This window comes from Leptonychotes weddellii, chromosome 2, assembly GCF_054177405.1.
Source record: "Leptonychotes weddellii isolate Sample4059 chromosome 2, ASM5417740v2, whole genome shotgun sequence".
Lineage (NCBI taxonomy): Eukaryota > Metazoa > Chordata > Mammalia > Carnivora > Phocidae > Leptonychotes > Leptonychotes weddellii.
Window position 1 is genome coordinate 127,367,865 of NC_138370.1, and position 15,043 is coordinate 127,382,907.

At 39.6% G+C, this 15,043-nt stretch overlaps 1 protein-coding gene across 4 annotated transcripts in view; it reads right to left on the reverse strand.

Annotated features, from left to right (window-relative positions):
• Nucleotides 1-5,746: 5,746 nt before the first annotated feature.
• RUFY3 (RUN and FYVE domain containing 3) overlaps nt 5,747-15,043 on the reverse strand; it is a 78,976-nt gene continuing 69,679 nt past the window's right edge. For all 4 annotated transcript variants that reach the window (XM_081812298.1, XM_081812299.1, XM_081812300.1 and 1 more), the window contains 5 exons: nt 13,992-14,091; nt 12,196-12,260; nt 9,821-9,848; nt 8,957-9,034; nt 5,747-7,174 (listed from right to left, as the gene is read on the reverse strand). In XM_081812298.1, coding sequence (XP_081668424.1) covers nt 7,031-7,174; nt 8,957-9,034; nt 9,821-9,848; nt 12,196-12,260; nt 13,992-14,091 — 415 coding nt within the window. In that variant the 3' untranslated portion in view covers nt 5,747-7,030. The remainder of the gene's footprint in view (nt 7,175-8,956; nt 9,035-9,820; nt 9,849-12,195; nt 12,261-13,991; nt 14,092-15,043) is intronic.

Consider the following 15,043-nt stretch of genomic DNA (forward strand, 5'->3'; position numbering starts at 1 on the left):
ACATTTTCATTTTTTTAAAATATAAATTATAGCATACTATACATGCTGTTCTGTGCCATTTTTTTCCCATTTAATACATCCCAAAGATCATTTTATATCCATATATAAAATCCTCTCATTTTTTAAAGTGTACAGTATGGATGTACGTAATTTAACCTGTCCCTTACTAGTGAACAGGTGAATTGTTTCCAATCTTTTGCTATTGTATGCTGAAATGAATTACCTTGTATAAATTTATGTCATTTTGTACATACATAAATTTCTCTAGGATAAATGGTCAGAGTTTGTGCACTTGTAATTTATATCTAAAATTAAACTTATATCAATAATTTGTTTTTTCTTAGTTTATACCAGCAACGCAAGTGCCCATTTTCCCATAGCCTCACTAACACAGCATATTAGCAATCTATTTGCCAATCTGACTGGTTTAAAAAAACCCGCGGTGGTGTTCTCTTACGAGGTAGCATTTCATATTTAAGACTTTCTGTGAATTGTCTTCATATCCTGTCCCCATTCCCCCCCCACTATCCCCCTCTACTTATTCTCCTCATATTAATCTTAAAGCATATCCAAGGCATAGCATCACTTTATCTGAATATATTACAGTATACGTCTCTTCTTTAAAAAGGACTTAAAAAAAAAACCACCATTCCTAAAAATACTAATTTCCTATCACAAATATCTATCTGAAAAGTAATTTTTTAAAAAGTTTATTTGAATCAGGATCTAAACAACAATCCACACATTGCATTTGGTTATTATGACTCCCCTGCAACATTTTTCAATTAAAAATTTCAAGTATACAGAATAGTTAAATTATAAACATGTATACCTACACCTAGATTCTACAAGTAATATTTTGTCATATTTTCTGCATTGTGTTATATCTGTCCTTCCATCAATCTGTCTTTTTTTCTTTATAGATACCAAAGTTGTAGACGTACTTGACTCTTGAGCTTTTTGAAATACATACTGTTAGAGTTTTTTTTCTTGAGGTAAAATTTACAGTGAACAAATGTTAAGTGTACCTACCACGTGATGAGTTTTAATGTACAACTGTGTAACACAAACCTCTAGCCAGCTATGGAACATTTCCATCACATCAGAAAATTTCTTTACCCAGTCAAGTCCTGCACCTCTCCCGTCCCTTCTCCCTGTTAGGATTTTGTTTTTACCATAGATTGGTTGACCTATTCTAGAACTTCATATAAATGTATTCTTGTGTAAATTTTCACTCAGCATGTTTTGAGATTCATCTATATGTTTCAGCTCTTTGTTCCTTTTTCATTGCCAAGTAGTATTCCATTGTAGGAAAATACCACAGTTTAACCTTTCACTTAGATGAACAACTGATGGACAATGGGCTGTTTCTAGTTTTTGGCTCTTACCAATAAAGTTGCTGTGAACATTCTTGTGCAAGCCGTTTTGTGGATCTACGTTTTAATTTCTTTTGGGTAGTACTTAGTTGAATATCCTGAGTTGTAAGATTGATATATTTTTAATTTTACTAGAAATTGACATACTTTTTTCTAAAGTCATCCTGTTTTGTAAAACCAACAATATGAGAGTTCCAGTAGGTCCACATCCTCACCGTTTGGTTCCAGCTTGTAATTTTAGCCATTCTGTGTGTAGTGGTATCTCATTGTGGTTTTAATTTGCTGTTCATGACAATTGATGATAATGAACATTTTTTCATAAGCTTATTGGCCATACAAATATCTTCTTTAGTGAAGATGAAGTGCCTCTTATTTCTTTTAATCTGTGTGTTTCCCCTTCCATTTCTTTTGCCCTTATTTGAAGAAATAAGATTAACCTGTAGAGGTTTCCACAAACTGAATTTTGCCAATTGCCTTTCTGTGATATTTATTGACCACTTTTCTAAATTGTGTTTGGTTTTTTTTCTTAATAAGAACCCTTTATTCTTGCAGTGAGCTAACTAAATACCTTTCCCCTCAGCGCTTTGTCATTTTGTTTGCTTATCATGGCAGAAATTATTTTTATCTGGTGTAATTCTTATTATTTTGGAGAGCATGCGAGTGGGGGGAGGGGCAGCAGGAGAGGGAGAGAGAATCCCAAGCTGACTCCATGCTGAGCGTGGAGCGCGACATGGGTCTTGATCTCGTGACTCTGAGATCATGACCTGAGCCAAAATCAAGAGGCGAATGCTCAACCAGCTGAGCCATCCACGTACCCCTGTGTGGTGGCAACTCTTAAATCTCCCCTTTTATGGCTGCTAGGCTTTGTGTCAGAATTAGGTCATTATAGTGAAATGATTTTGAAAGTACCTGGTGAAAAGACATGGAAACCAAGGTAGATGAGAATATGAATGGACTCAGTGAAACAAGGATCACCATGGTATATTTAAGAAAAAGTCTTTAAAATGATCCTGACTGAATTTGAAGTCCACAGGTGAAATTTCAAGTATATTCAAAGACCTGTGATCCCAAAACATAACCTGGTTCTAACTGAACTAAAGAGGCTCTCAACCTTTCTTTCTGTCACTTGGCAGTATCATCCATTTCTTGGTCTCTTCAAGAAAGCAAATGGGGGAATACAAGTTTTAATATTGGGCTAATTTTTAACCTGCTTTAACTTACAAGAATAAATTCTTTTTGATAGACCTTATAATTGAATATGAATGATGCTATTGTGTCAGAAAGCAGCACCCCCAAATGGTAAGGCAGTGTTGCTGCCTGGGGACTTTTTTGGCTTTTCTGTCCTATCTGCCTATTGGAGGCCGGAGTGCTCTCTCTTTACCAAGCTTAATTATTAACTCCTAGGACTCTGACATCCTCAGCAATGCTTACAACTGGTCACTGGCTCTATTTTTTAACTAACTTTACATTTCAGTATGCTGTCTTTGAATAAAATTTGCCTTTTATTTTAGGTGTAGAAATTGTATGTCAGATATTTGATTTCTGATTTGGTAGACATACTTACAAAATTCTCTTATACAGAAGTAATGTGTTAACAAAATTAATTGTCTTCAGGGATGTGGGGAATAAAAGATCTTGATAATTGACAAATCCCCAAGCCAACAAATGTCTAAGAAACCTTAAGATTTGACTTGAGGGACCTTTAAGGGGATATATTAGGCCAAGTTATTTGAAAGGTGTTTTGCTATAAATCAAAACATGGACACTTCTGAAATACAATTCTTTAAAAAGGGCCTACATTACATTTAGTCATCATGTCTCTTTAATCTCCCAACTTTTTTGTTTCTGACGACCTTGACAATTTTAAGGAGTACTGACTGGTCAGGTATTTTGTAGAATGTCCCTCAGTTGGAGTTTTCTGAGGTTTTTCTCATGGTTACAGTGGAGTTATAGGATTTGGGGAGGAAGAACACAAGGGTGTCATTTTCACTACACCTTAGGAAAGATTCATGATGTCAGCATGACTATCACTGACATCAATTTTGATCACCTGGCCAAGATGGTGTTTGCTAGGTGACTATATATAAATTTCCTTTTTTCTTTTTCTGTATTGTACTTTTTTTTAAAATTGTACTTTCTATATTGTGCAAGTTACTAAGCACAGCCCACGTTCAAGAGGTGGGAAGTTAAATAGTAGCTATAAAATTATTTGGAATTTTTCTGTGTAGATGTGCCACTTCTCCCTCATTTATAATCTTTTATATCAATATGGGCTCAGATATTTTGTACTTTGGCTTATAATCCTATGCTACATTATTTTGTTGCTCACACTGTTTCAGCTTTGGCCACTGGGAGCTTTTTATTGGCTTCTGTATCCCTTCAGTGTCTCCCATCCCTTGGTTTTTATGCTACCACCTTACTTTCTGGCATTACAAGATGTCCCAGGCCTAGCATCAGCCATTTCTTCTAAGAGCCCTGGTCCCTTTTAGTGGATAATGGTGTTAGAAACCAAGCTTTACGAGTGCCTGGCTGGCTCAGTCATTAACGTCCGCCTTTGGCTCAGGTCATGATCCCAGGGTCCTGGGACTGAGCCCCGCATCGGGCTCCCTGCTCAGTGGGGAGCCTGCTTCTCCCTCTCCATCTGCCTGCCACTCTCCCTGCTGTGCTGTCAAATAAATAAAATCTTAAAAAACAAAAACAAACCCAAGCTTTAGTTTCTAATGAGAGATTCGATACTGGGTTGTGCCCACTGCTACCGAGTGTTGGCTTCTAGATCCTCTCAGCAGAGCTGTGTACGAACCCATATGGGTCGTCCCCCTTCCCTCAACCCCTGGCAGCGGCCATTCTACTGTGTCTGAACTCGACTGCTCTAGGGACCTCACACAAGTGGAGTCCTACCTGTCCTTCTATGACTGGCTTGTTTCACTTCTAATGTCCTCAAGGTTCATCCGCGTAGTAGTATGTGTCAGAATTTCCTTTCTAAGGCGGAATAATATTCCATCGTGGGTATCTACCACATTGTTTCTGCTTTCACTGGTGGACGCTTGGGTTGCTTCCCCTTTTGGCGATTGTAGATGCTGCCGTGAACATAGGTGTGTAAATATGTTTGAGTCCCTGCTTTCACTTTTGAGTGTGGTATCCCCGGAGGGGGAATTGCTGTTCCTACCTGGGGATTGCGGTTCCTTCAGGACCCGTCCTGTTCCGCAGTGGCTGCACCACCACCACCAACACACACGAGTTCGTTTGTCCACGGTTTGGATGAAAGTCCGACCCATGCTATTTTTGTTGTTGCTGTTGCCTGTGCTTTTGGTGTCTTACCCGATGAACTAGTGCCAAATTGAATGTTACACTCTTTTCCTGTTTTTATTTTCCCCGAGTTCTAGTTTAGCTCGTTTGTTTAGTTCTCCCACTTCTTTTCCCTAGCATGTGGGCATCCGATTTTCTCAAGGGATTTGTTGAAAAGACTGTCCGTCAAGCCCCTTCTGGTCTTGGCAGCCTTCTAAAACATCATTAGACCATATATGTGAAGGTTCATTTCTAAGCTCTCCTATTCCACTGGTCTATGTCTTTATGCCAGTACCGTGCTATTTCTTTTTTTACCATACTGTTCTGATCCCTGTAGCTTTGTACTAAGTTTTGACGTCAGAAGTGAGATCTCCAACTTTGTTCTTTTTCAAGATTGTTTTGGCTATTTGGGTGTCGCCTGAGATTCCATATAAATTTAGGATGGATGGTTCTCTTCAAAAAATACTGGGATTTTTGATAGGATTACATGGAATCTGTAGATGATTTTGGGTCATACTGGCATCTTAGCAATATTAAGTCTTCCAATTCATAAACACGGGGTGTCCTCCCATTTGTTGTGATCTTTAATTTCTTTAGGCAATGTTCTGTAGTCTTTAGTGTACAAATCTTCTGCCTCTTTGGTGGTTTATTCCTAAGAATGGTATTCTTGTTGATGCTACCCTGTGAATAGTGGAAAGCACAATTTTTAAGGAAGACAGACCTAACATGAAGTCAAGGCATTCATGACTTGGTTCCCTTGCTTTTGCGGACAGCTTCACTAATAAGAGATCTTTGGAGTTTTGTTGGGGCAAAAAAAAAGGCTAAGTAGCTTTATGTGTAAGTCACAATAAAATCTCAAGTGGCTAATTACATATTCTTCCTCATATTCCAGGTAGAGCTGCCTCTTTTCAATTTGATTCAAAACTAATTATAAAACAGCTTTTGCTAATTTAGGGTAATTCTCCACATTACCTGTAGCACCTAGAACAGTGCTGAAAACCTGTAGGTGGCCAAAAATAAGATGAAGAATCACACACACACACACAATATTACTTAAAGGGAAAAAAACACTCAAAAACCTAGGCTAGAATTATTAGATTTTATTTTTCCCTAGTACTCTTAAAGCTCAGCTTCACCATGTAACAGGCCAGACTTCCGGAATAACAAGTCTTTCCCAGGCTATAACCCTTTTGAGGAGAATTTATCAAGTATCATGGTTCCAGGATGTTTCCACCCCAGAATTCTAAACCAGTTACAGAATCGTATCTTCTTAGGTCTTAATTGGAATCAACAATCTAGACACATTTAACATAATCAAAATAGCACATACCACTGTTTTTCTTCCCTTGTGGAATGCACTTCCCCCTCTTTTCCCCAAAGGGTTTGTTATGAAGAGATGTTTAATTATCACACTTTCCAACAAACCTACCAGTTCTAATCCTTGGCTCAGAAGAAGGTAGCCTTTATTCAAAAAAATTTAATAAATATTCTGAGCTAATTGATCTCAGCCTTGGACAAATTAAAATTGTTTTACTTTACACCTGACTAAGCTTTGCTTTCAATACCTATCTGCAAAGTCAAACCCTATCTTTAAAACACAATTTTCATTATGACTTGGGAGAGCAGGGAAGGCCTAGGAAGGGAGTTGGCTTTTATTTTGCAGGAGGACATTCTGAAAAGGGCAGATATTTACTTTTGAAGTCATTAAGTGGAGAAATGGCAAATGTTCCTCTTATTCTGATACTGAAAACTTGTAAGGCCAGGACCTTTCTGGTCCTGAAACTATAATAAATTACATTGTTTTAAGTACATTCAAAATTTATATTACTCTTTAATTTCTTTTCCCTGAGTTTGGGTTCACAGTTTGGTAGAGATACTTTAAAGAGGTAGGTAGTGGGGGTGAAGAGGAAACGGTTTATGTCTAGCGGCACCTGGGGATAATATAAAACATCATTTTGATCTCAGTTAACATTTATCTTTCCCCTTTGAATCTGCAAATGTAACAGAAGGAGATGATCATTTTCCTTTTTTTTTTCTTATCTGTATGGACCCTCTCTCCTATTATATCCACGCCAGTATTATCACTATTCATAAAAATGAATAGCCCCTCCAAAGACATGTTATAAAATAAAGCCTTCAAGGTGGGGTTTAGATTTAGAAGAGAGGCTCAAGTGAGTAACTTTTATTCATACAGTCATTAGGGAAAGTGAGCAAACCTTCCAGCGCCCCCAGCCACTGCCTTTTCTCCCTGGACCTGGCTTATTTAAATCAGTCCTATCAACAAGGGAGTTGATTCTAAGTTCTGGGCTCTAGGAGATCCTGACATCTAACACGGGTGGAGACACCGGTCCAGGTCTTGGCTTCCAGTCTTACGATGGGCTGGTGGAATACTGTTTCATCAGACGCTCGTGGCAGGGATTGCAGACTCGCTCAGGCTTGATACTTGAAGGAAGAGGCAGTTCGTTTGTTGAGCAGCCATTACAGAAAGTTCCTCTGCAGTTCTTACACACATTCTACAAGGAAAAGAGGGAGGTTAGGCAGCGAATAGAAGGGCAGAGCATACGGATGCATGGGATATAAAAGGCCAAATATGGTAAATGCTCAATGCCTCATCAGGTATTGACTGAATGTTTGCTAGGTGCCAGAATCTGACCAAACACCATTTCTGTCTACAAAGAAGCTTACCGTCTAATTCTTAGGTCTAAATGAAGAGAAGCAGTGCCACAGAATTCCAAAGAACAGATAATATACAAATAATTTATCTTTAGAGTACTTTCATTCATCACATTCACTTTTAGGTGGGCTAATTCTAAAATCAGTTTGTAAGTACCTAAGAATAGTCCAAATAAGGCAGGCAGTGAGTGACCTAGCAATGGACTGGGTAGCCAGCCTAGGATTACAAATTTTGCCGAGCATGAACCGGAAGTAAAATTCCCAATACACTGATGTACTTACTGCTCTCCTAGAATGCTCCATAAGCACATCCCTTGGGATATCAGTGCAGCAGGAGCACAGCTCCCTGCATCCTCTTTATAGGGAAATTAGTCTCTTTCTGAAGCATTCTGAGTCTTTAGCGGTCATGCAATGGGGCGGCACGTGGGTTATTATGCAGTGTCACTGGTAAGGCTGTGATAGGGTGGAGCACACATAGCTCCAAGGGTCCCTATATAAAGGCTGTGAAGAGTCACTTCCCCCATTAATAATGCCACTTCCTCCCAAACAATTCACCTTCCTGACGGTGCAGTAGAGGTAGGGGGTCACTTTTATTTGAAAGCCTGAGAGGAATTTTCCTCTGACATACTGCAGTTACTCTGCATGGCTTAGAAAAGCCAGAATTAGATTAGCAGTTTCTTTATTTGGGGACCTATTTCTAGAATTCCAATTCTAATTCTATAAAGGCAGTTCATCTTTCTTGGATTCTGCTAATTTAAGACGAGATCACATTATAATTTTGCTTGTTAAAATTCAGCAAGATTGCAAATGGCGGCATGCAGGTTGCAATCCAGAATTTGGGCACATTTCCTTATCTCTTCCAAGCACCTGTTTCTTACAGTCATTTGTCCATTTCTTGAGCATCTACAATGAAATGGGCACCATATTACATCCTGGGGGATACTACTATGAGTGGGTCAAAGACCTGACTATCAGAACACTCACTGTATCTGAACACTTCCTTCACTCTGCCTACTCTAACAAACTGGGGAAGTGCTCTGCCAGAGACCCCTGATGATCCGGGGGGAAAACAAGTGATTTTGGTGGAGAGGGCTCATTTCCCTCGCAGAGGCTGATTCTCCAAATAATTCAAAGAATCCCCCCGCCCCCCCCCAACTATTTGATTTGTTCTAAGCAGGATGAAGTATTAGAGGAGTATAGATTGTGGGGCCAAAGTCAGGTTGCAGCCTGTGGGCTTTGCCACTTATGACTTGAGTCAACTTTGAGAAGTGTACTTAAAATCTCTGAGCCCAAGGTTCTTCATCTATAAAATGATGGCACAAAGGAGATAAGCTTTACAACAGGACTTGGTCTATGCTTGTTCACTTCTCTTTCTCCAGCCCATTCCACACAATAGGCACTCAATAAACATTTAGTTATAAATTTAATCTTTAAAAGTTGTATTTATTTTAATGGGGATTTACCGACATGACTTACTATGACTGAAAAAAAATATCTATTTTTTAAACAGGTATTTTATAAATGCTTGTTTCTTTTTGCTCTTCTCCCCACTCTGTACTACACACAGCAAAGTCCCTATTATTGAAAGGGACATCCCTACGAAGAACCTGTTTGGGTCTCACCACTGTTATCTTGGTTCGGCTGCCATCTTCCTGGCACAGCTGACACGTCTGTGGCTTTTCAGAGAGCAGCGGCTGATCCTAAACCACATATTAAGCCAGTTAGTTTCTCTTAGCCCCAGAAATATTAATACTTTCAGAATATTCATTTTCTTAGTTACAAAATTAACAGAACCGCACTACAGACTATCTGGAAGCTAAAGAAACAAATGACATATGGTTCTAACACCTTAATACAGCTCTGGTAATCCCATCAATATCCTTGGAGCTCTTTTTATTTTTATAAAAAAGTAACGTGACTTTATTTATAAAAAGAAAAGTCTAGGATACGAGTGTGAAATAGAAAGTTAAAAAAAGTCCCGTCCCTCTTGTCCTACTATATCATCAAGAATGGAAAGCAGTAGGCTTTTTTTTATATCTCACTGGTTAAATGACAGGGTGGCTCAGTCACAGACACATTTATCATCTTTCTCTTTGCAGTTGTCATATCCTATTATACTTGCAAAGTATCTTGCAACCATTTATATTTGTCTATTTCCAAGTGATCAAGACGAATTTTTTTCTGTTTTATGGAAGGGAAAACTAAGGGAAAAAGAGGTACAGTGAGTTCTCTTAGGTCCCACAGTATGGCAAAGAGAATTTCAAGTAAGAAGTGAGACCTGCTGTTTACTTAGTAAATTGCTCAGAGCTCTGCTACTTCCGGTGAAAGTTTCAGCCAAAGGCATGTTTGTTAAGGATGCTGTTAAAAGGATGGGCCCCAGGGGCCTGTGTGCATTCACTGACTTTCCAGGCTGCCTGTGTACAGCTAGGGATAGCACAGCCAACTACGTAATTCATACAAGATGTCAGAACGGGAGAATCCATTACCTGCTCATCCACAGGGTGAGACTGCAGCCTACAATGGAAAATTAAAAACAGGAACAAACAGCAACTTACTATATTTCTATGTGAATCATTTCAAAAGCACAGAAAAAGCAACAACATGGTTCTTTAATGTTGTTGGCACAAGTTGTCAATCTTGACCTCCAAGGAGAGGAAATTTTGGTTGTTAAATCTATTAGCAGAATCTGATCCTTGACCTACATTATGGTTCCTGTTTAAAAACAGACTTGGAGTTATATTGTATGCCTTGTTTTTACTACCAAGAAAATACTTCAGCATTTGTATCCCAGCCTGTAGAACTCCAATGGCCAGTGCTATCCATTTTAATATCTTTTACTATATTAGTCGACCCATTATATGTCATGTATTCGTCCCCTCTTCCAAATGTCCTTAAAATGTGAACTTCTTCAGCAAATTAATCAGGGTAAGGGAAATGAATGAGACTGTCACAGGAGTACCCATTCAGGCTGAACTATTTCTTCCCGAGACCTAGCTGAGCTCACCCTGATTTTCCCAATTTGGAACAGAATTTAAGAGGAGCAGTTCTGGGGATAATACACCACAGATCCACAGTGGCTCTGAGTCTCCACGGAGTGGCAGTGTGACCACCAGTGTGACCAGGTTTCCAGGCTGTTCCTTGGACCATAATCCCAAGAAACCTGGCTATGTTTTAGGATTGTTGTTCCGGCCAGGACAGGCTTTGGAAGCAGCTATTAACGGCAAGCAAAGGAATCAACAAAGAAAACAATGTAAGCAGAGGCCACTTATAGGTGAGACACCTCGCCTCTCTGTGCTCCTCAGTTTTCTCATCTGGAGAATTACATTTTTAAGGAGATAATGAATGTGAAACACACTATTTAAGCTGCAAAGCACAATACAGATAGAAGGTAGTGTTGTCTTATATTCCCATGGCCGAAATCAGAGGCTGGCATGTAAGGTACTCCTGATTGTCTGTAAATGGCTTGGTTTTAGTCTGGAATGGGGCTGATTCTGAAAGGCTCTTTTATGCCCTCGTTAATTTTACAGCCTTTCTAGTACCTTTCTGTGGCCCATGCTGATCTGTAGGGTAGTTTAAGGTTAGTCCTGGATTAGGCCGTGCTCTCTTAGGGAGTAAACTTAAAGGCTTTGGAATCATTCTGGCCTTGGAGGTCAAGTACCTGCATAACGAGTTTTTTGTTGGGACTGTGTGATTTTTCTTCTCCAGCAGCGACTTTGCTCAGGTAACACTCTACCTCATTCTTGAGGCATCAAAGCCTGGACAGGGACAGTTGCCAAAAATGTATGCTGTATAGTGCTCTCCAAGCCCCTCTGTGCTATCTTTCTTGTTACTAACCTTTGCTGCTGTTGTTGTAACAGACTGATTCTGGGAGCAGTTTTAGGTTCATAGCAAAACGGAACAGAAAGTACTGACGTTTCCCATACACTTTGCCTGCCCTCCCCCCTTCCCCCAGTATCAACATTCCACACCCGGCGGTGGGGGGGGGGGGGCGCAAACGATGTGACAATCGATGAACCTGCATTACACATCATAACTACTCAAAGTCTGCAGTTTGCATTAGGGTTCACTCTTGGTGTTGTACATTCTAGGGGTTTGGACAAATGGAGGACATGTATCTATCATTACAGTACCATGTAAGTATTTTCACCATCCTAAAAAATGCTCTGTGCTCACCCATGAATACCCCCGAACCCCTGGCAAGCACTGTTTCCATGGTTTTGGCTCTTCCAGAATGTTATACAGTTGGACCTCCTTCGCTTTTTAATGCCGTGGCACCATGTAACATTGTTATATTTCTACCTGCTAAAATAATTGTTAAAAGTCAATTTCCTTGAAACAATCCTATGGTTTTCATAGTGAGCAGATCAGATGAAGAGTTAAGAAAAAGGCATCAAGTTAAGCTGTTTGAGACCCTTAAGAGAAAGGACACAAAGAAAATGAGAGGATTTATTTGAAACATAGCTGCCTTTCACGTAGCATGTAGGTGGAAACAAGTCATACTCGAGTACATTTAAGAACCTAAGAATTGCTATGATTTGTACTCCGTTCCTCTGTGATACCAATCCAGTAAAGATGAGAAATAATCTCTGAAGTGATAGATAATTTGAGTTTGGGGATTAACCAGGGAAGAGTCAGAGGGCAGCTTGATCACCCTTCTTTCTTCTGAAATGGACTAAGTGGGTTTGGTTTAATATGTGTTCTCTGGTTGATTTAGTCACTCCCCCTTCAAAATGTCTTTCTGGAATATTAATATTACAAGTCAGTGTCTGGTCTGTGCCACTGCCAATTATATCAAAAGCGCCCTCTTTCCCACCACCCCCAAACAGCGTTATGTCTTCGTTAGTACTTTATTAACAAACACCTGTGGCTTTCGTCCAGGGGCCTTTTTGGTTTAATATTTTCCTCTTGAATTTTGTGCTTCCCATCCTGCCAAGAGAAAACAGCCCAATTTATTAGTTATTCAGAAGGCTCAACAGTGATGATGTTGCAGACATTTTCTTCTGTACTGTCTTAGCTTAGGTATAAAACTAAGCAGCTTTTTTGTTAGGGAAGGAATTTAACTTTCGAGATATTTTCCCTCATTCTTTGCTCTAAGTAGTTTCTTAACAAATTGTTCCGATAGAGTTTGCAACAAATGATTTTCAGAGTAGATATTTTCCTTCTTAACTCTTGCAATTCAAATAAAATTCAGAATATATCCTATTTATTTACAGAGTGGGCTCAAAGTATCAGTTACGTCTTAGGGTATCTTAGTTACTTCCGTGTATCTACATCTGTCTCCACCCCCGAGTCCCAGCTGGGCTCTGGAAAACTGGGGAAACCAAGCACCCCGTATCGAGCAGACTGTAATCCTCTGGCACTCAGTCAAGTAGCTGCCACGATGTCACGACAACTTACGCAGCCCATACAACCTGAGGAGTTTTCTACTCTGAAGGACCGATGTGAAGTTCCAAACTGCATTTCTACCGAAGCTTGGAAGCCCTGCCTGGGCAGTTTTTAGTGACAAATTCTTTCTGTGGCACACACACACTGCTGTCTGTCCTGAGCTGCCGTCCATCAGCCTCCAAAAATAGAATGCACGTTCTTAGACCCCTCGTGTCAGGGAAAGGAGGTTAACGCAGTATTTACACTCCTGGAGCCTCTACTGCAGGGCAGTTCAAGACTGAGGAACGTAGGGCCTCACTGGAAAAGCAGGGTAAGATCGGACAAGAATGTGAATAAATCTCCGTAAGCCCTGCTAAGTAGATTTCACGGTTGCTAAACTAAACTAATAAAGATGGCATGCTACAAAAACAGTGGTATTTTGCACACTTTAAATGAGTAGTAATGAGTACTATATAATACATTTCTATTTACCATTATTTGCTATTCTCCAGCAAATTGGCATCTCTCTAGAAATGTTAAATAAGAAGCTTATACATTTGTCCTGCTTTGTTATATATAATATAAACGAAGAAGCTACTTTTTTCCTGTGTTTGTCTTTGAGTAAGTATTCCATACTTTTCTGATTTTACTGTTTGAAGAGGTTGGCTCCTGTTTCCTGGGTCCCAGAGATGGTCTTATTCAACTTTAGCTTCCTCACCATTATAGGAGCTGGGGGTCTCTCTCCTAAGACTGTTGTGTAGAAACTTCTACTGCTGTTCTTTAGACATTCTGTATTACTTTCTTTTCCCCAAGCAACTCCAGTTCCCTCTTGTTCTAATTTTCCCGAGAGAAAAGTACCTTGAGTATACTAAAACTGAAATCCTCATGATTCTGAAAAAGGCATACAGAAGCAAATCCACATTTAAGACAATTCTGTTAAAGGGAAATTCAGAGTTGGGAAGGATTACTATAACATATTATTAAAGATACTAGCCAGCAGAAGTCCGAGGAACACAAGTGTTTGTTAAGACACCCAAATAATCTTACTTAAAGTGAAAGGGATAAGAGGGTCACTGGAAATCATGGTTATGAGGCCTCTTTTCCATGTGAAATCAAGAGAGTATCTAGAGGTAGACTGAGAATCAAGGCCTTGTGTTCACTCTGGGTCCTGTCTGCAATCTACATACTCGAGGCCACAGCATTAAGCTTGTGTTCCCAGAGAGAAAACTGTCCGGCCCATCAAGGTAGCCTCTAAAAATTAAGTAAATGACCAAGAGAATAATCCAATATTACCGTTTTGGGTTCTGGCTTCTGAGAAACCTTTCCTGGGATGCTCCTGTTGTTCTGTAACCTTCTTTCTCTTTCCAGTTTTAGTTCTAACTCAAGCTGGTGCCTGGGATGGGCGGGAGAGGAAAAGGATCAAAATTTGGATTTCTGCACTCATATTCTCTAAAGAATGCCAAACCCTTTTCTTAAAGCTCAGCAATTAAATTTTAATACTTGATTAATAAAAAGTTACCAGATATATATGGACAATCAGGTTTTAAGGTGTTAAAACACAATACAGTAAAACCAGTAACACTAAAATACAGATAATGTTTAATCTTTCCTGGATAATTAAGAATGTACTTTAAGGGTGGCTCAGTCGGTTTTAAGTGTCTGCCTTAGGCTCAGGTCATGATCTCAGGGTCCTGGGATCCAGCCCCACATGGGGCTCCCAGATCAGCAGGGAGTCTGCTTCTCCCTCTGCCCCTCCCCCTGCTCATGCTCTCTCTCTAATAAATAAATAAAATCTTAAAAAAAAAGGACGTGCTTTAAGATCTCCCAGTGCCTAAGGGTCACCACTCTGAATATCAGTATTTAATAGTAACTCTTAATAAAGAGTTGTAGTCAACTGAATGACATTTAGTAGGATTTACTATAATTAAAAGACAGTATTTACAAAATTTCAGCAAGAAACAGTAAGAAATCACCAACACTGTCGTCCCATTTCATCTTAATTAGCTGGTCTCTCTTTAATGTTCAATGCCCAGTTCCACTGCCAGCCACTAGTGTCCTTAGTAGCCATGTGCTTTTATATCCAACAACAAAGTTCTCTTTGTTTGAAGTCAATGGCTTCAGCAAAGAATTGAGTCTCATTTGACAGGCAATATGGAAGAGTGGTTAAGGACTCGGAGTCAGAGAGAGACAGACTTTTAGAGTGCTGCCACTTACTAGCTGAACTGTGTCAATCTGGACAAACTGAACCCATTAAGCTTAATTAATTTCATCTGACAATGGGGGTAAGACAATTACCTACTAACAGGGTTGATGGGAAGATGTTAGGACCAAATGCCTGTGTAGTA